A 20,527-nucleotide genomic window follows, 5' to 3' on the forward strand; every position below is an offset into this window, starting at 1 on the left:
CAAATACGATAAATAGCAAATCTACACTTACTCATATCATTTTCGAATTGCTAAGAGTTATATTGGACTTCTCTTCATAAACCATGCAAGCAAGAAGAGAGTGGAGTGAAATGTTTAGAAAGGAAGAGCATTGTAGGACAAGTGAAGGTAAAATAAAATCTTCTGTTTTCTTATTCTTAATTGACATAGTAGGTAACTGTTCAAAATAATAATAGAAGCAGCATAGTGGGTAATTATAGATTTTGGAGAAGGGACATGAACGATAGCGATGTTATTAAGGGAAAAGAGGGAGGAATTTGGAATACCATTATTAAAAACTTGGAAAACTATTATATAAAGCACTATCCATGAAGTGCGTCTGTAGTGTTATTTGATGGTTGGTGTAGGTTATGTTTAAATGTATAACACAAACTCTAGTTGTTGTTCAGGCACTAAGTTGTGTCTGACACTTTGTGACACCATGAACTGTAGCACTCTAAGTTTGCGGCTCCATGAACTATAGCCCACCAAGCTCCTCTCCCTGGAATTTTCCAGGCAAAAATACTTGAGTGGGTTGCCATTTCCTACTCCAGGAGATCATCTTAACTCAGGGACCAAATCCACGTGTCTTGCACCTTCTGCATTGGCAGGCAGATTCTTTACCACTAGTGCCACCTGGGAAGCCTTAGACATTTCACGTAAATGGAATCATACAGTATGTGATTTTTGTGTGTCTGACTTCTTTAATTTAGCGAAAGATTTTCAAGGTTCATCCATGTTGTACCATTTATCAGTATTTCATTCCTTTTTATGGCCAAATAAATATCCCATTGTGTGTGTTCCACATTGCATTTATTCATTCGTCAAATGATTAACATTTGGGTTATTACTACCTTTTGGCTATTACGAATAATGCTGCTAGGAGCATTTACGTGCAAGTTTTTGTGTGGATATTTATTTGTATTTATCTTGAGCATGTATGTAGGAGTAGAATTGCTAGTCATGTGATAATCCTGTGTTTAACCTTTTGAAGAACTGCCTGACTACTTTCCACATCGACCACACCGTTTAACATTTCCATCAGCAGTATGTTGAGGTTTCCAGTTTCTCCGTAACATTTGTTATTGTCTGACTTTTTGATTATAGCTGTTCTAGTGGGTCTAAAGTAATATTTAATTATGGTTTTGATTTGTATTTCACTAGTGGCTACTAAGGTTGAGCGTCTTCTCTTGTACTTATTGGCCATTTTTACGGTTTCTTCGGGAAATGTCTATTCACATCCTTTGCCTCTTTGAAAATTGGGTTATTTGTCTTTTTATTGTTGAGATGCAAGACTGTTTGTTCTAGATACAAGTCCCAAATACTTTCTCTTATTCCTTAAGTTGTCTTTTTACTTTCTTGTAGACAAGTAAAACTTTATGGTCCTTGAGTGTTTAGCTACCATAAAGTATGCTTGAGAAATATACTAGATTTGCATAATCTCATTATTTGTGACATTTTAGTTGTGTGCCTTGGAAAGAAAATTCAGGCATTTATATACAAAGTTGACTGGACAATAAGTTTATTTTGATTAGCTATTAATACTGCTTTAAATCATCTGAGTTAAATTTTCAGATTGTAAATTGGATTATTAATTTTACTTCAAGACCTTGGATTACTTACCTTTCAGTTGAAATACTGTAAGGATTAATATGTTTGACCATTCTGGCTAAAACATTGAAAACTAAAACATTGGTTTTATAAGTCAGAATTATATTTTTAGCAAGTTAATAAGTACTAGTTATTTTTATGATGTTTAGTTTGAAAGGTGCACATTTTCTTGGGAAGTGTAGCTTGAAACCACTGTTAGCAGTTTAATTTTCTAAGGCTAGGGCTTTTAGAATAGTATGATAGTATACCATGGTGTGTGAAGTAGTATTCAGGCTGAGGCTCACTATCACTGTGAAAGCAAAGGTGATTACTGGTTTCCTTTCTATAATAATATTTGCAAACTAAATTACATATGAATGTTGAGCATGTCATTTCATCAGATTTTTGCATATTAATCATAAAATAATTTGTTTATATATGCTTTTTTGCAACCCAATGGACTGGAGCCTTGCAGGCTCCTCTGTCCATGGAATTCTCCAGGCAAGAATACTGGAATGGGTTGCCATTCCCTTCTCCAGGGTATCTTCCTGACCCAGGGATTGAACCCAGGTCTCCTGCATTGCAGGTGAATTCTTTACCATCTGACTACCAGGGAAGCCCTAAAATAATCAACAGCAAGTGAAGTGAAGTGAAAGTCACTCAGTCATGTCCGACTCTTTGCGACTCCAGGCCAGAATACTGGAGTGGGTAGCCTTTGCCTTCTCCAGGGGATCTTCCCAACCTGGGATCGAACCCAGGTCTCCCACATTGCAGGCGGATTCTTTACCATCTGAACCACCAGGGAAGCCTGGGAATACTGGAGTGGGTAGCCTATTCCTTCTTTAGCAAATCTTCCTAACCTAGGAGTTGAACCAGGGTCTCCTGCATTGCAGGCAGATTCTTTACCAGCTGATCTACCAGGGAAGTAGGAGTTGGTTATCTTACTGCTGTTACCATGGAAAGTGAAGTCGCTCAGTCGTGTCCGACTCCTGGCGACCCCATGAACTGCAGCCTACCAGGCTCCTCCGTCCATGGGATTTTCCAGGCAAGAGTACTGGAGTGGGTTGCCATTGAAGTGGTCCTTAATTCAGTCTCTTGTACTCCCTAGCAAACAGGTGGGGAATAGGAGGACATTATGAATATCTTCATTAACATTTGAAAAGCAATATTTATAAGGAGAAAAAAATAAAAGCAGTCAAATTTCTACTAGACTCCATTTTTGAAAACCCTTGTAGATGTTACCCAGTATGAAAAAAATCCTGTTGTTTCTGCTTTCTAACCATAAATTCTCAATTTTCTGACATCAGCTTTGGATGTCTACCATTCAATTCAGTTGTGAGACTACCTGAAGTTTGTGCAGACTCCAGAGTAAGGGATCAGTCCCATAAGACTGTCCTCACTCCTCAGCCATGAATGGGGTCCCCAGGCTACCTTCACTTACGTTCAGCCAACTGAGGATTAGTGGTTTTCCATAATCTCTCTCTCAAGTCCCTTTCAGGTTCAATAAATGGCTATAATAACTTACAAATTTAAGGAAAGTGTTATACTTAATGTGGTTTATTTAAAAGGATACAAATGAGTAGCCTCATGAAAAGATACATAGGACACATTTCAGAAGGCTCCTGAACTCAGGTACCTCTGTCTCCATGGAGTTGGCATGCACCACCAATTAGGAAACTTCCCAAAGCCTCATTGTTCAAATTTTTATTGAAGTTTTCTTACAAAAGCATGACTGATTAAATCATTGGCCATTGGTGATTTAACCTGGAGATGAGATGGGTGAGATGAGGTTGAAAGTTTCAATGCTCTAATGATATGGTTGATTCCTGGGTAACCAGCCCCCATTTTGAAGCTGGCTAACAACCCCACCAAGAGGCTTCTCATTAGCATAAACTCAGGTATGGTCACAAGGGGTTCATTATGAATAATGAAAGATTCTGCTATCAGGATGCTCAGGAGATACCAGTCGTTAAAAGAACTATGTATAAGGAATCAGGCACAAAGATCAAAATAAACATATTTTAAAAATTAAACCACATATGCTAGTCTAATATGTAATAAACACCCCGTGTATTTCAGGCTCTCTGCTACGCATTAAGAATAGGAAGAATGAAAAGACATGATGTGTGTGTTCAAGGAACTTGCAGTGTAGGTGTGAAGATAGAGACAGTGACGCTGCATCTTATAGGGTGTTAGGGTCTGAAGCTAAAGGTATGATATTAAAACCTGAAAGGCAGAATTTCTCTGACAATCTCTTAAGTTGCATGAAATCCACCACACATCTTTCTATAAGTCCAACAGCTTAGTTTTCCAACATCACAGTCTCCTCAGTTGAGCTCTAGTTGAAATAGTTGGTCTGCGATCAGGGCCGTATTTTATGAAAACTCTTAACTGTATCTTTTAAATAGTAAGATCGTACTTAGTTAACGTCTCTCGATAAGAGGTGCTTCTACAATTAGAAGCATATAGGAACTGAGAGACTAAGGAACAACAGATTTATATGTCTCATAGGGCCAGAGGATAAATTTGTTGTCTGATCACACTGGTATCATTTAATTGTGTTCTCATATTATTCACTTAGTCTCCTCTATCTGTGTCTCTTCTCATCCTCCCTCAATCCCTTTCTATCTAGTAAATAAGACACATATATGATGTGATTCCAGTGTGTATAAACATATGTATAGCGTAAGTGCCATAACAGATTTATATAGGACACAAGTGGAGAAACACGTTTAAACTCATCTTTGTGGGTAAAGGATGTGCTGGGCTGTGCTTAGTCGCTCAGTCCTGTCTGACTCTTTGCAACCCCATGGGCTGTAGCCCGCCAGGCTCCTCTGTCCATGGGGTTCTCTAGACAAGAATACTGGAGTGCGTTGCCATACCCTCCTCCAGGGGATCTTCCCGACCCAGGGATTGAACCAGTGTCTCTTATATCTGTTGCACTGGCAGGTGGGTTCTTTACCACTAGCACTACCTGGGAAGCCCAAAGGATGATATTCATAGTTGAATTAGCAAGTGGAACTGATACTTCAAAATGAGATGCAGTCAGTGGTTTCCATCCAAATACTAATCACATACTTCATTTCCTTCAAAAAAATACTTGTTATGTCTGTCTTTTTCCTATTTTCTCAGTGATTCTTCTGCTTAGAGAGTATATTAATTCAAGGAAATGTACTGAGCATGTCTGTGACATGGCTGAGGCAGAGGATTCTAAAGTCCAGTTTCTCTGGCTTGTGATGCTGCTGTAACTTGTCCACAGTACTCCAAGTTGTACTGGTGAATATAAATATGGGAAAATTAATCTTCCTTATTGAGCAGAGAACTGTAGGCCAACATATAATGCGTCCTTTGGCCACCTACACGGTTATGTTACAGTAATACATCTTCTGTTTTGCTCTTTGTTTTCTCTGTGTATAAAACAGAAAGCTTTTATGTTGCTCTATTTTTCCTTTATGCTGAAAAACTTACCTTCTTTTATACTGAAAACTTATTTTCTAGTATACTATTTTAATTCTGTTGTTGTTTCTTATGTGTATATATGTATATATATGTGTTTGTGTATATGTGAGTTAGGATTCCCCTGGTAGCTCAGACGGTAAAGAATCTATCCACAGTGCAGAAGACCTGGGTTCGATGCCCAGATCAGTAAGATCCCCTGGAGAAGGGAATGACAACCCACTCCAATATTCTTGCCTGGAGAATTCCATGGACAGAGGAGCCTGGCGAGCTACAGTCCGTGAGGTTGCAGAGTTGGACATGACTGAGCCACACACACACACACACACGCACGCACGCACGCACGCACGCTGCTTTGCTTGGGGTTGCCACAAGGATTACAATTAACATCTTAATTTAAAACAGTCCAGTTTGGATTAATCTCAATTTTAATATACAAAAACTTTTTCTAATATAAACCATTTATAAAAATTGTATCTTTATACATTATAAGCTCATCAACATAATTTTTTAGATTTCTTTATGTATTTTATTTTGGAGGGCTGTGGTGGGTTGTTGCTGCTGCTCGCAGGCTTTCTGTAGTTGCAGAGAGTGGGGGCTGCTTTCTGGTTGTGGGGTGCGGGCTTTCCGTTGTGGTGGCTTCTCTGTTGCAGAGCACAGGCTCTAGGGCGTGTGGGCTTCAGAGCATTGGCTTAGTTGCTGTGGCACAGGCTTAGTTGTTACATGGCACATAGCATCTTCCTGGACCTGGGGTGGAACCAATGTTCCTCACATTGTAAAGCGGATTCTTAACCGCTGGACCATCAGGGAAGCCCCCATCAATACAATCTTATAATAATTTTATGCACTTGTCCTTTAAGTGAGACAGAAGAAAAGAGTTACAAATGTACATTTTTATTATCTTTTGTGTTCACTTACTTAGCTACCTTTACTCTTGCTTTTTATTACTTAGTGTGGATTTGAGTTACTGTCTGTTGTTTTTTCGTTTCAGCCTGAAATGAAATAACCGTTCAGTGTTTCTTACAGGGCAGGTCTGCCAGTGATGAATTCTTTCAATTTTCCTTTATCTAGGAATGTCTTAAGTTTCTTTTTTCCCACCTCACCTAGCTCTCCTTCATTTTTTGAAGGGTGCTTCAGCTAGATACAGAATTCTTGGATGACAGTCTTTCTCTTTCATCTCTGTGACCGTATCATCCTGCCCACTGGCCTGCGTAGTTTCTAATGAGAGGTCAGCTATTAAACTTGTTCAGGAAGCTTTGTAGCTAAGAAATGTTTTCCTTTTGCCACTTTCATGATTTCTGTCTGTCTTTCGACAGTTTGGCTGTGAAACATCTAGGTGTGAATCTCTTCAGCTTTGTCCTACTTGAAGTTTATTGAACTTCTTAGATACACATACTGATGTTTTCCATTAAATTGGAGACGTTTTTTGTCGTTATTTTTTTCTGATACTCTTTCCACTCCTTTTTGTCTCTCCTCTCCTTTGGAAACTCACATTGTGTTGGCATACCTGATGTAGTCCCACAGATCTCTGAGGCTCTCTGTTCATTTTTCTTTGTGTGTGGCGCCCACACACACGCACCCACGCATGCGCTTAGTGGCTTAAGTTGTGTTCGACTCTTCACAACCCTATGGGCTGTAGCCCACCAGGCTCCTCTGTCCAAGGGATTCTCCAGGCAAAAATACTGAAGGGGTTATCGTGCCCTCCTCCAGGGGATCTTCCTGACCCAGGGATCAAGTCCATGTCTCTTGTGTCTCCTGCTTTGGCAGGTGGGTTCTTTACCACTAGTGCCACCTGGGAAGCCCAGGTTTCTTCATAAGATTGGAGAGTCTCAACTGTCTGTAAGTTCAGTGATTCCTTTGCCAGTTCAAATGTGCTGTTTATCTTCTCTAGTAAAATTTTCATTTCTATTATTGCTCTTTTCAACTCAAATGTGTATATTATAGTTTTTGTGTTTTTTAATTGCATTGGATGGGAATATAATTTTCATATTGAAATGCCAACTTTTTAGTTGTTTTTATAATTTGTCTCTTGTATATTTTCTAAGTAGAGAATATAAAATGTATTATATTTGTATATAAATATAAAATTATTATATATAAATGTATTAAATATATAAATTTATATATAAAATGTGACTCAAACTTTCCTTTAATTCTTTATACGTAACTTCCTTTATTTCTTTAAAATATTTTTAATAGCTGATTTAGGGTCTTTGTCCAGGAAGACCAACGTCTCGACTTCTTCAGAGACAGTTTCTGTTGATTTTTTTCCTATGTATGGGTCATGCTTCCCTGTTTCTTTGTATGTCTTACAATTTTTTGTTGGAAACTAGATATTTTCAATAACATGACAGTTAAGAAAACCATAGTCCTTCCTACCCCCAGGATTTGTTTTGCTCTGTTGTTGGTGTTGCTATTTGTTTCTTTAATGACTTTCCTGGGTTAATTCTGTTCAGTTTCTGTTCTTTGAAGTCTGGTCAGCTAGCTTGATGGTCAGTTATTGATTGGCCAGAGATTTCTTCAAATGCTTCAAGCCAGTAGGTCTCTATTTAGCATTTGCTGAGGGGCTGTGTGTGTGTGTGTGTGTGTGTGTGTGTGTGTGTGTGTGTGTGTGTTGAAGCAAAGCATCAAGATCACCCAGAAGTGAATTATTAGGGCCTTGTTAGGTCTTCTGCGCAGTTCACACAGCTCCACATATGTGCATAGCCTTCTAAATTCCCTGACTGTTGCAGAGTTTTTCAAAGCCCCTTACAGATATTTGACTCCTCAGTTTTTCCTTTTAAGTATTTTGGTCACCCTCTTTATTAGCTGCAACTAGTAAAATCTGTTCAGGAAACTGCAATGTTAAACAATTGCTATTGACTATTTTCAACAAGTACACTGCAGATAGGACTGTAAACATTGAGAGAGCTCTGAGTTGTCAAATAAAGCCTGAAGAATGCAGTTTTTCTAGCAAGCTGCCATGCAGGTGAAATAGTAAGAGTTTTCTAGTGCTTCCGGGGGCGAGGGGAGGGGGAATGCAAATGTATTCTGGCTCTCCAGTATCTGCTTGGTTTTTAGGTTTCACAGCTACCATGGTAGCAAGATTTTGGTTTTCAACGCTTATCTGGAGCTGGAGATGAGAGATTGCATTAGGACAAGTTAACAGCCTACAAAGTTTGCTGTTCTTGCTAAGATCAACAGGTTTTCCTGAGTAAGCATTGCTTGGATTATCACAATCCTTCAGTTAATTTCCTGAGTGCCAGAAAAAAGTTTATTTTGACAGTGTTTATCTGTATTCTTTAAAAAATTTTTTTCTTGAAGTATAGTTGATATGGTACAGTTGATAGTATGGTATAGGTGTACAGTATAGTGGTTTATTATTTTTAAAGGGATCCAACCAGTCCATTCTGAAGGAGATCAGTCCTGGGTGTGCTTTGGAAGGACTGATGCTAAAGCTGAAACTCCAATACTTTGGCCACCTCATGTGAAGAGTTGACTCATTGGAAAAGACCCTGATGCTGGGAGAGATTGGGGGCAGGAGGAGAAGGGGACGACAGAGGATGAGATGGCTGGATGGCATCACCGACTCGATGGACATGAGTTTGGGTGAACTCTGGGAGTTGGTGATAGACAGGGAGGCCTGGCGTGCTGCAATTCATGGGGTCACAAAGACTCGGACACGACTGAGCGACTAAATTGAACTGATACTTCATTTATAGTTATAAAATATTGGCTATATTCCCTGTGTTGTAAATTACATCCTTGTAGCACATTTTATACAGAATAGTTTACCTCTAAATCCTCTACCCGTAAATTGCCCCTCCTCCTTTCCATCGCCCTCCTGGTAACCACTAGTTCTCTATGTCTGTGCGTCTTTTCTGTTGTATTCACTAGTTTTGTACTTTTTAAGATTCCACATATAAGTGATGTATCATGCAGTATTTGTGTTTCTCTGTCTGACTTATTTCACTTAGCATCAGTTTCAGTTTAGTCTCTCAGTTGTGTCCGACTCTTTGAGACCCCGTGGACTGCAGCACGCCAGGCCTCCCTGTCCATCACCAACTCTGGAGTCTACCCAAACTCATGTCCATTGAGTTGGTGATGCCATCCAGCCATCTCATCCTCTGTCGTCCCCTTCTCCTCCTGCCCCCAATCTCTCCCAGCATCAGGGTCTTTTCCAGTGAGTCAGCTCTTCACATGAGGTGGCCAAAGTTTTCAAGCTTCAAGATCAAGCTTTCCAATGAACACCAGGACTAATTTCCTTTAGGATGGATTGGTTGGATCTCCTTGCAGTCCACGGGACTGTCAAGAGTCTTCTCCAACTCCACAGTTCAAAAGCATCAATTCTTCGGCACTCAGCTTTCTTTATAGTCCAGCTCTCACATCCATACATGACCACCGGAAAAACCATAGCCTTGACTAGACTGACCTTTGTTGGCAAAGTAATGTCTCTGCCTTTTAATATACTGTCCAGGTTGGTCATAAGTTTGCGTCCAAGGAGTAAGTGTCTTTTAATTTTATGCCTGCAATCACCATCTGCAGTGATTTGGGAGCCCAAAAACATAAAGTCAGCAACCGTTTCCACTACTTCCCCATCTATTTGCCACGAACTGATGGGGACCGGATGCCATGATGTTAGTTTTCTGAATGTTGAGCTTTAAGCCAACTTCTTCACTTTCCTCTTTCACTTTCATCAAGAGGCACTTTAGTTCTTCTTCACTTTCTGCCATAAGGGTGGTGTCATCTGCATATCTGAGATTATTGATATTTCTCCCAGCAATCTTGATTCCAGCTTGTGTTTCTTCCAGCCCAGCGTTTCTCATGATGTACTCTGCATAGAAGTTAAATAAGCAGGGTGACAATATACAGCCTTGATGTACTCCTTTTCCTATTTGGAACCAGTCTGTTGTTCCATGTCCATTTCTAACTGTTGCTTCCTGACCTGCATATAGGTTTCTCAAGAGGCAGGTCAGGTGGTCTGGTATTCCCATTGGTTTCAGAATGTTCCACAGTTTATTGTGATCCACACAGTCAAAGTCTTTGGCATAGTCCATAAAGCAGAAATAGATGTTTTCCTGGAACTCTTGCTTTTTCGATGATCCAGCGGATGTTGGTAATTTGATCTCTGGTTCCTCTGCCTTTTCTAAAACCACCTTGAACATCTGGAAGGTCACAGTTCATGTACTGTTGAAGCCTGGCTTGGAGAATTTTGAGCATTACTTTGCTATCGTGTGAGATGAGTGCAATGGTGCGGTAGTTTGAGCATTCTTTGGCATTGCGTTTCTTTGGGATTGGAATGAAATACCTTTTTCAGTCCTGTGGCCACTGTTAAATTTTTCAAATTTGCTGACATTTTGAGTGTAGCATTTTCACAGCATCATCTTTTAGGATATGAAATAGCGCAACCGGAATTCCATCACCTCCACTAGCTTTGTTCATAGTGGTGCTTCCTAAGGCCCACTTGAGTTCACATTCCAGGATGTCTGGCTCTAGGTGAGTCATAACACCAAGGTGATTATCTGGGTCACGAAGCTCTTTTTTGTACAGTTCTTCTATGTGTTCTTGCCACCTCTTCTTAATATCTTCTGCTTCTGTTAGGTCCATACCATTTCTGTCCCTTATTGAGCCCATCTTTGCCTGAAATGTTCCCTTGGTACCTCTGATTTTCTTGAAGAGATCTCTAGTCTTTCCCATTCTGTTGTTTTCCTCTATTTCTTTGCACTGATCCCTGAGGAAGGCTTTCTTATCTCTCCTTGCTATTCTTTGGAACTCTGCATTCAAATGGGTATATCTTTCCTTTTCTCGTTTGTTTTTTGCTTCTCGTCTTTTCATAGCTATTTGTAAGGCCTCCTCAGACAGCCATTTTGCTTTTTTGCATTTCTTTTCCATGGGGATGGTCTTGATCCCTGTCTCCTGTACAGTGTCACGAATTTCCATCCATAGTTCATCGGGCACTCTATCAAATCTAGTCCCTTAAATCTATTTCTCACTTCCAGTGTATAATCATAAGGGATTTGATTTAGGTCATACCTGAATGGTCTAGTGGTTTTGCCTGCTTTCTTCAATTTGAGTCTGAATTTGGCAATAAGAAGTTCATGATCTGAGCCACAGTCACCTCCTGGTCTTGTTTTTGATGACCTTATATAGCTTCTTTGGCTGCAAAGAATATACTCAGTATGATTTCTGTGTTGGCCATCTGGTGATGTCCATGTGTAGAGTCTTCTCTTGTGTAGATTGAAGAGGTTTTTTGCTATGACCAGTGTGTTCTCTTGGCAAAACTCTTAGCCTTTGCCCTGCTTCATTCTGTACTCCAAGGCCAAATTTGCCTGTTAATCCAGGTGTTTCTTGACTTCCTACTTTTGCATTCCAGTACCCTCTAATGAAAAGGACATCTTTTGGGGTGTTAGTTCTACAAGGTCTTGTAGATCTTCCTAGAACCGTCCAACTTCAGTGTTACTGCTCGGAGAATAGACTTGGATTACCGTGGGGACGACCCAGGATGAGATGGCTGGATGGCATCACGGACTCGATGGACGTGGGTCTGGGTGAACTCCGGGAGATGATGATGGACAGGGAGGCCTGGCGTGCTGCAATTCATGGGGTCGCGAAGAGTCGGACACGACTGAGCGACTGAATTGAACTGACCATGATATTGAATGGTTTGCCTTGGAAATGAACAGAGATAATTCTGTCGCTTTTGAGATTGCATCCAAGTACTGCATTTTGGACTCTTTTGTTGACTATGATGGCTACTCTATTTCTTCTAAGGGATTCTTGCACACAGTAGTAGATACAATGGTCATCTGAGTTAAATTCACCCATTCCAGTCAATCTTAGTTTGCTGATTCCTAGAATGTTGACGTTCACTCTTGCCATCTCCTGTTTGACGACTTCCAATTTGCCTTGATTCATGGACCTGACATTCCAGGTTCCTATGCAGTATTGCTCTTTACAGCATCGGATGTAGCTTCTGTCATCAGACACATCCACAACTGGGTATTGTTTTTGCTTTGGCTCCGTCCCTTCATTCTTTCTGGAGTTACTTCTCCACTGATCTCCAGTAGCATATTGGGCACCTACCAACCTGGGGAGTTCATCTTTCAGTGTCCTATTATTTTGCCTTTTCATACTGTTCATGGGGTTCTCAAGGCAAGAATACTGAAGTGGTTTGCCACTCCCTTCTCCAATGGACCACATTCTGTCAGATCTCTCCACCATGACCCGTCCATCTTGGGTGGCCCCACACGACATGGCCTAGTTTCACTGAGTTAGACATGTGATCAGATTGGCCTGTTGTCTGTGATTGTGGTTTCAGTCTGTCTACCCTCTGATGCCCTCTCTCAGTGCCTATTGTCTTGCTGGGGCTTCTCCTACCTTGGACGTGGGGTATCTCTTCACGGCTGCTCCAGGAAAGCGCAGCTGCTGCTCCTTACCTTGGACGTGGGGTATCTCCTCATGGCCACTGCTGCTGACCTTGCATGTGGAGTATCTCCTCTCAGCCACCGCTCCCGACCTTGCATGTGGGGTATCTCCTCTCAGAAGTTCACCACTCCAGTGCTGCACAGCATAAGTATCACTGACCATAATACTGTCCAAATCCATCCATGTTGTTACATATGGCAAAATTTCAATCTTTTTTTATGGCCAAGTAGTATTCTGGCGGGGGGTGTGTGTGTGTATGTATACATATGCACACAGCTTCTTTATCCATGCATCTGCTGATGAACACTTAGGTTGCTTCCGTATCTTGGAAATTATAAAAAATGCTGCTGTGAATTTTTGGGGTGCATATATCTTCTTGAATTAGTATTTTTACTAATTACTTCCTCTGCCTTTCTGAATGTACTTCTTCCCATTGTTATGTATTTTTATTAGCATTCTGTTTCCAGTCTCTTATGCAGCTTCTCTTTGCTTGTTTTTCTCTTATATGTTTCTACTGGGCCCTTGGAACTCTGGTTCCATGGCTAACATACTTTGTTGTTGTTTAATCACTAAGTCATGTCTGACTCTTTTGTGACCCCGTGGACTGTAGCCCACCAGGCTGCTCTGTCCATGGGTTTCCCAGGCAAGAATACTGGAATGGGCTGCCATTTCCTTCTCCAGGGGACCTTCCCGACTCGGGGATTGGACCTGCATCTCCTGCATGGCAGGATGGTTCTTCACCACTGAGCCACCTGGAAGCCTGCTAGCATACTTCCGCTCTCCATTATTCACCGACTGTTACTGCTCTTTTCTTTTCAGGGACTGATTCTCTCTCATCCCACAGAAATCAAAATCCTTTATTACTCCCTTAAATGTTAGTATTCCTCAAGTTTCTGGCCTATACCCCTTCTATTGTCTGTCTTATTGCCCCTGAGGGTTCTTACCTAATTGTTGCTCAGACTCGCAAGTCTTCTTCCTTCTCTAGCCCAGATCTTTGACTTAAATTCCACATCTGTATCTAATTGTGCTTAATGTAAATCTTTGGAATTTCTGTAGACAGATAAAATTTCTTAAGTTCAAAATATAAATCAATTTATATTTCTTTCTCAGTTCCTTTGATATTCTCATTTATCTATTTGCCTAAACCAAAAATGTGGATCGTTTTTTGTTCTTTCTCCTTTACCCTTCCTCCATATATTAGAGTCAGTTACTTTCCAATTCTGTGCCCTAAATCCTACTTGAATTAGATTTTCTTCATCTCTGCTGACATCTCTTGCCTGAAGTACTCCCGTAGACTCCTAAACAGATCTTCCCGTTATAGTCCCATTCTGTCCCGAACTTCTTCACAGTGTGTCCACAAGGAAATTATAAAATGCAAATCCGCATAAGTCACAGAGTCTACACACAGGCGCGTGTATGTACACACACACACACACTTTGCCCTTCTCTCCATTGCATTTCGTGCTCCGTCCCAATTGCCTTTTCCTGTTTCCGGACCATGTTATGTTCCTGTTCACTTTCAGTTGCATACCACGCTATTCTTTCTCCTTTGCTTTTTGTTGTTTCGTCAGGGAAACCTTCCTGTATTCTCACAAACAGTATTACATACCTCTAACCATACTGTAATTGCCTGTTTACTCATCTTTATCTCCAAGTAGAATGCCAAGTCCATGAGATCAGAGACTGTGGTTATGAGCAGCCTGTGGCCTAGCACTTAACATTGGGCTTCCACAAATTATTTGATGAATAGCAAATTTATGCCTACATATACAAATGATGGAACCAACCATGTTGAGCACTGAGAATACAAAGATGTATTCAGCAAATGTATAAATAAAACAGCCATTTGAAACATCTGGTGTTTGAGGGATATAGCTCTGCTAGTAATGCAGCATTCCTAACTTAAAGCTGATGATTCTAAATGAAGTCCTGTATGCCTTGGTTGAAAAATACAGTGCCATGAATATATATCTCAAATCCCGAAGCATTATTTAGAAATGAAGGGAGAAAATGAAGAGAAACTATTCAATAGGAAGTTATATATATATGCCCATAATAAAGTTAGTAATTATACTTAGTTTTTATATTATTTTGTTTTTAATTTCTGGGTCATTGAAAAGTAGGTGACTTCTTTCCTGCCTGTCTTTTACACAAATTGTATAATATTTAGAAACTATTTATAAGCAACAAGAAAGAAAATGAAGTCACCCATTATCTGATTTAATATATATAGTTTCACAATTGAAATAAATCTGAATATCACCAGAAATAGATATATCATAAGCATCTCTCTATGCTAGGAAATACATCAATACCATCTGTTACTGAGGTTAGCAAACTTTATACCACATAGTATATATTTGAGGCTTTAAGGGCTAGAAGGTCTTTGTCACAGTTATTCAACTCCTCCTGTATTTGGAATAGACCGTTGCAAATGGGTGTGGTGTATTCCAGTAAAACTTTACTTAAAAGACAGGTGACAAGCAGGATTTGGTATAAGGGCCATAGATATGTTCTGTGATAACATATAAACTATAATTACTTAATTTCCTATTTGAAGATGTTTATTATCTTCATTTTTTACGATTATTATACTGTCTTAACATCTTAATATCTAAATCTTTATGTACATTCTTAATTTTTTTCCTTAGCATAAGTCCTCTAAAAAACGTCTAGGGCTAAGAGTATATCCTTAAGACTTCTTTTTTTCATGAGAATAGGTGATATAACACTTGCTTTCAAACTGTGACTATTAGGAGTTTTGTTTGGTTCATTTTGTGGTTTTTGTGGGGCTAGGAAAAGAAAGATGGAGTGATGGAGGCAAAGAAAGACTGGAGGGAAACATTGAATGATCGTAATACAAAACTTAAGAGATGTTTCATGAAGAAGAAAACATGAGAAATTTCATAAATACAAATTTTTCTGTTCATATAACCAAGTTTTTTTTTTTTTTTATTATCTGTTTCATAGCTCTGTAGAGTTTTGTTTAAAATTTTGTGTAGATTGAGATTTGGGAGATGGGGTTTGCAAATTTCAAAATGAACTTTTCTGAATCAGTCTCCTAAGATTCTCTTAGGCTAGTATGATTTTGATTGTGATTACCAATGAGCTTGTTTTGAAAAAAAAGGAAAAAAGAGGCCATTAAATTTTCCTGTTCTGGTTGACAGGGAAGTCTAATCAGAGCAGGGATTACTATCCATGGACAAAATCCTGCTTGTCCCCTGTTGTAAATGAAATTTTATTGGAACACGGCCATGGCCATTCACTTAAGTACTGTCTGTGACTGCTTTCAGGCCACGACGACAGAGTTCCATAGTTACAGCAGGGACAATGTAGCCCATAAGGCCTAAAATATGTACTGTATCCCACTTAACAGAAAAAGGATTTCAGACCCCTGAATAAGAGGAATGGCATATGTTAGTCTTTCTATTATTGAAAATGGATCTACAAAACCAGAAGTCATTTTGTTACAGATACACTAACAAGTTTTTAGAAGCACAGTTAATTCAGATCCCAAATCTGGGCTTGCAAAATATAGAAGAAAATGTGAGAAAACAATAAAAGAAATGTTGGAATACAGAGGGCTTAATGTTTAGTGACGTTTTAAGTTCTGTGAGAGATTAGATTTAGAGTACCACAACACTGGCTGTTACAGAAGCACCTACCTTAGTTATAAAATCCCTTCTTACATAGTTGGAAAATAGCCAATTCTACAAAGTTTTGCTATAGTGTCTTTAAGTGAGCAGTTATGCTGTGACAAGTTCAGTGGAAAATTTTTTGAAACCTGTTTACATAGGCTTATTCTCCCAACGACAGTCTTTGTTCCTACTGAATTTGTTTCCTTAATTCCGTTTCACATAACAATAATAGGAAACATTCAGAAAGGAGGGATATTTTCTTTCTTTGGATCCACGTTACCTGGAAATAACTAATATCCAGAATCCAAAATCATTTAGTAAGGTTTTGAAGCAGCATAGCTTTTGTTAATTTGAGAAAGACATTCTTAAGAGAATCTTGTGTGAAACTCTTTGGAGTATAGTAGAAGTGCCTCGAGACTGAAGTGGAATATTCCTTTTAACTAGGCCACTAAAGAGATGGTGAAGAAACCTGAGTCTGTAGTACCAGCTACTTGGGCTGCTTCTATGAGGGAGAAGCCACTAATGCTCACACCACTGGTTTTAGGGGGTTTCCTCACCGCTGAGTCTAATCCTTAGCGGGGTGAGGGCAGACGAGTTTATCTGAGGGACTGTTCATCTGTATGGTCCCACACATTTGTGTGGAATAGAGCTAATGGCAGGAAATAAATAAAAAGTCTGTATCTTGTCAAGATCAAGCAATGCTATGGCAGAGCTACAAATTTTACAGTATAAAAGATACACTGTTGCCAAAAAGACATTGACTCTCATTCATTTTTACACATTTCTCTTTGTTTTAACTTTTGAGTCTTATTTTATCTTGTTTCTGTGACACTTATTCTGTGTTAGAGCTGTTATAGCTCTGCCAAGAATTCCTATGCTGTGGTTGCTCTTCAGGAGATTGTTCTTGAGAAAGGATGGTGAGTAAAGCACTGAGCCATCCCTCGCTGCTGTAGAGCTAGATGGAGGTGCATCTGTTTTGATGTAATGACTACAGCTTTGAGTGGGACTTCGGATCCTTCAGGGTAGGAAAGTACAGTAAGCTGGGAACTTTCTACATCCTTCTGTAACCTTGGTGGTGGTGCCTTAGTTGTATCTGAGTCCCTCTGTTTTCATAGATATGTTTTTTCAGATATTCTGGGTTTTCACACCATTCCTTCTCCTTAAGCAGCTATTCTGTTTTGCTGGAAGCTCTTGCATTCATTTGATAAATGTCTATTAAACGCATATGTTTTGTGCTGGATCCTGGGGATTTTATGATCATTGAAACACAGCATCAGGTCCCAAAGAGTCTGCAGTCAGATGGGAGAGTCAGTTAAAGAAACAGGTGTTAATAGTACAAAATAAAAACTGAGAAATTAAGAATTAAGGAAGCCAGTTATTAATTTAAAAAAAATATTGAACCAGAATGGTTAAATGGAAAGAGCATTGGTTTTAGATTTTGTTGATCTGATTTTAAATCTTGATTCTGTTACCTAATAGGTATGTTATTTTACTGAAGTTAACCTTTGTGGCACTTGCAAGGTTGTTCTAAGTTTTAGAAACAAATGTATGTAAAGCACCTGATGTCCAGTGTCTGCTGAATAAATCATTTCTGTTTTTTTCCTAAATCATACACCACAAATTTTTATAGTTCCAAAACCTATAAATAGAAAAATCATTTCTCTGGCCCCTACTCCACAGGAGATATGAAAAGAGGCTATTTTAAATGTTTAAATGAACTTTGTAAATATCCTGCCTATGAGGAAACTGTTAGAAATGAAATTTTATAATTATTTCTTATAAAATGTATCTAAATTTCCATTATTAAGATATTGATTAAAATTAAAGCTTAACAGTATTACTTATAAAATATGCTAGTAATTCTGTAATCGCTGGTCTTAGATTTTATTTGTCAGCTTAAAAAGGGAATACAATTCTGTCTCCTCACCTCCCTGGAGCACTCTGTGGTTTAGCATGTCAGTTACTTTTAACCAAACTGTGGTTTATATCCAGAAGTTGTAATGGTTATAACTTTTTTTCATGAGATGTTCAAAAAACATTAAAATAGATCATCAGTAAATTGATAAATATATTTTTTTAAGACTCATTCATTATTACAATTTGAGTTTTTTCTATTTAAAGAATCAAAAGCTGCAATATTTAGAAAACAGTATCATGCTGCATGGTGACTCAGACAGTTAAGACTTGTCTGCAATGCTAGGAGATCCGGGTTCGATCCCTGGGTCAGGAAGATCCCCTGGAGAAGGAAATGGCAACCCACTCCAGTATTCTTGCTTGGAAAATTCCATGGACAGAGGAGACTGGCGGGTTACAGTCCAGGGGGCGCAAAGAATCTGATGCGACTGAGCAACTAACACTTTCACTTTCATTGTGTTGTATTTAGAATGAAACAGAATAAGAAATTCGCTTTTAAATGAAAGAGTTTTTTTTATTTCTTTGAAATTATGTAACATAAAATTAGAAATTGAAATTGGTCTAACAGCAACAGAATTTGTAATTCTTCGAAAATGTCAAAGTTAGCTCAAATCTGAATACTGTACTGAGGAGGGCATAGATCTTATTCCATTATGTGACCTTTGCAGTTTTGCTATACTTTATAACTATTCTGGATTTATCTGTTAATTCTTAAAAATATGACAAGCTGATATTATTCACTAGAAAAAATATAAATACAAGATATCAACAGAACATGAAACTTTTAAAATTTATTTTATGTAAATCACTCTAAATTATAAATAGGAAGTAGTGATCAAACAAAAACTTTTCTGAAGGAAGAAAAAGCCAGGAAACAAGAGTGGGGTAAGAGGTGGGGGAGAAGCCTTAGGATAGTGTTGGCAGAGCAGTACAGTGATAGTGACAGACTGAGAAAATGGGTGTGTTCTTCCATCACTGCTGTTTTCCTCTGTGCTTGTATCAGACAAATGGCACATGCCCAAGGGGAACAGGGGACAATGTTCTGAGGACAGGAACCGCTTTTATACAGCCCTGCCAGATTGGTCAGAGTAATAGTGCATCTGCTTTTTGTTACTTAACCTTGCCGTGGATGCATTACTGTTTCTGTAGCACTTTCTTTAGTGGATGGGTTCTCACTCACGTTACCTTCTTTGTCATGGCTGTGTGGGATTGTCTGTTGGCAGATCAGCACCATGTACCCTTTCTGCACCTTGCCTAATGTGATGACTTCCTGGAAAGTGTGCATGCTTGTTTTTTCCCCTCATTGTGTCTTCCCTGTCCCACTTCACCAGATGTGCAATTTAGATATCCAGAAGTCTATTACAGACAATTGATCTGTAGGGATTGTCTTTTGTTTTTGTCTGTTTTGATTTTTTTCCCCCTAACAGCAGAATTTCATTTTTGCCCTTCCCAACTACCCCCTCTCCATAGCAAAATTCCGCCCACTGGAATGTGAAGATAGACATTAACTGATTTATTATTAAGCTTTCAGTGAATTTTTGTAAGCTTCATGACACTGTGTTATGTGGTATTATAGGGCAGTTTGGTGAAGTAATAAAGGTAGTTAGATTGTGAAGATGAAGTATTCCCAACATATTTTCACCAAAACTACTATTTAAATCATACTCTAATGCTTATATTTATAAAATGCTTCTAAATGTTCTGTTGTGAGATCTAGTCAATACAGGTGGCTTTAACTATGGGTTAGTTTCTTCAGCCCTTCCCTCAGATAAGCTGGGCTGTCATTAGACCATTTAAATGACTTGTATTCTGAGCTTTGTAATGTTAAGGTTTTAAAATGCATCTCCAGTCTAAACTTTACAATGTGTTACATTTTAGGTCAGAAGACATGTCTTCACCTGCATGGCATCTTTCCTTACCTCTATGTGCCATATGATGGTTATGGACAGCAGCCAGAAAGCTATCTGTCTCAGATGGCATTCAGTATCGACAGAGCACTTAATGTGGCTTTAGGCAATCCATCTTCCACTGCTCAGCACGTGTTCAAGGTGTCATTAGTATCGGGAATGTAAGTATATGATAACATCTTTTCAAATTTCTGTTTCTTTGTATTTATGTTGTTATTCCAGTTAAAAGAAAATATATCCAATTCAGATATACTCTATTCATTTTTCCTTTAATTCTAATCTAATGGAACTGGGATAAAATTTCTTACTATAACCTTTTAAATCAATTTTTATTGCAATGAAAGATAAATGGTTAACAGTGATTTTTGTTTTAACTTTTTCCATTTCTCTGCTTTCTAGAATTGTAGAAATTCATCATTTCTACATTCTTGTAGAAATTCATGTAATTCATTCATCAACTATTTACTGAGCACCTTTTATGTGCCAGGCACTCTTCTAGATGCTTGGGATATACTGGTGAACAAAACAAAGATCCTTGTCCCTGTGGAAGTTACATTGTAGTAATGCAAAACCAATGGAAAATAACCAATGAATATCACA

At 38.9% G+C, this 20,527-nt stretch overlaps 1 protein-coding gene across 1 annotated transcript in view; it reads left to right on the forward strand.

Annotated features, from left to right (window-relative positions):
* The window catches only part of REV3L (REV3 like, DNA directed polymerase zeta catalytic subunit), a 174,805-nt gene that overhangs the window by 37,751 nt on the left and 116,527 nt on the right, over positions 1-20,527 (forward strand). Inside the window, exon 2 of the mRNA XM_052645563.1 lies at positions 19,899-20,088. Within this exon, the coding sequence (XP_052501523.1) occupies positions 19,899-20,088 (190 nt within the window). The remainder of the gene's footprint in view (positions 1-19,898; positions 20,089-20,527) is intronic.

This window comes from Budorcas taxicolor, chromosome 9 (genome assembly GCF_023091745.1).
Source record: "Budorcas taxicolor isolate Tak-1 chromosome 9, Takin1.1, whole genome shotgun sequence".
Classification (NCBI taxonomy): Eukaryota; Metazoa; Chordata; class Mammalia; order Artiodactyla; family Bovidae; genus Budorcas; species Budorcas taxicolor.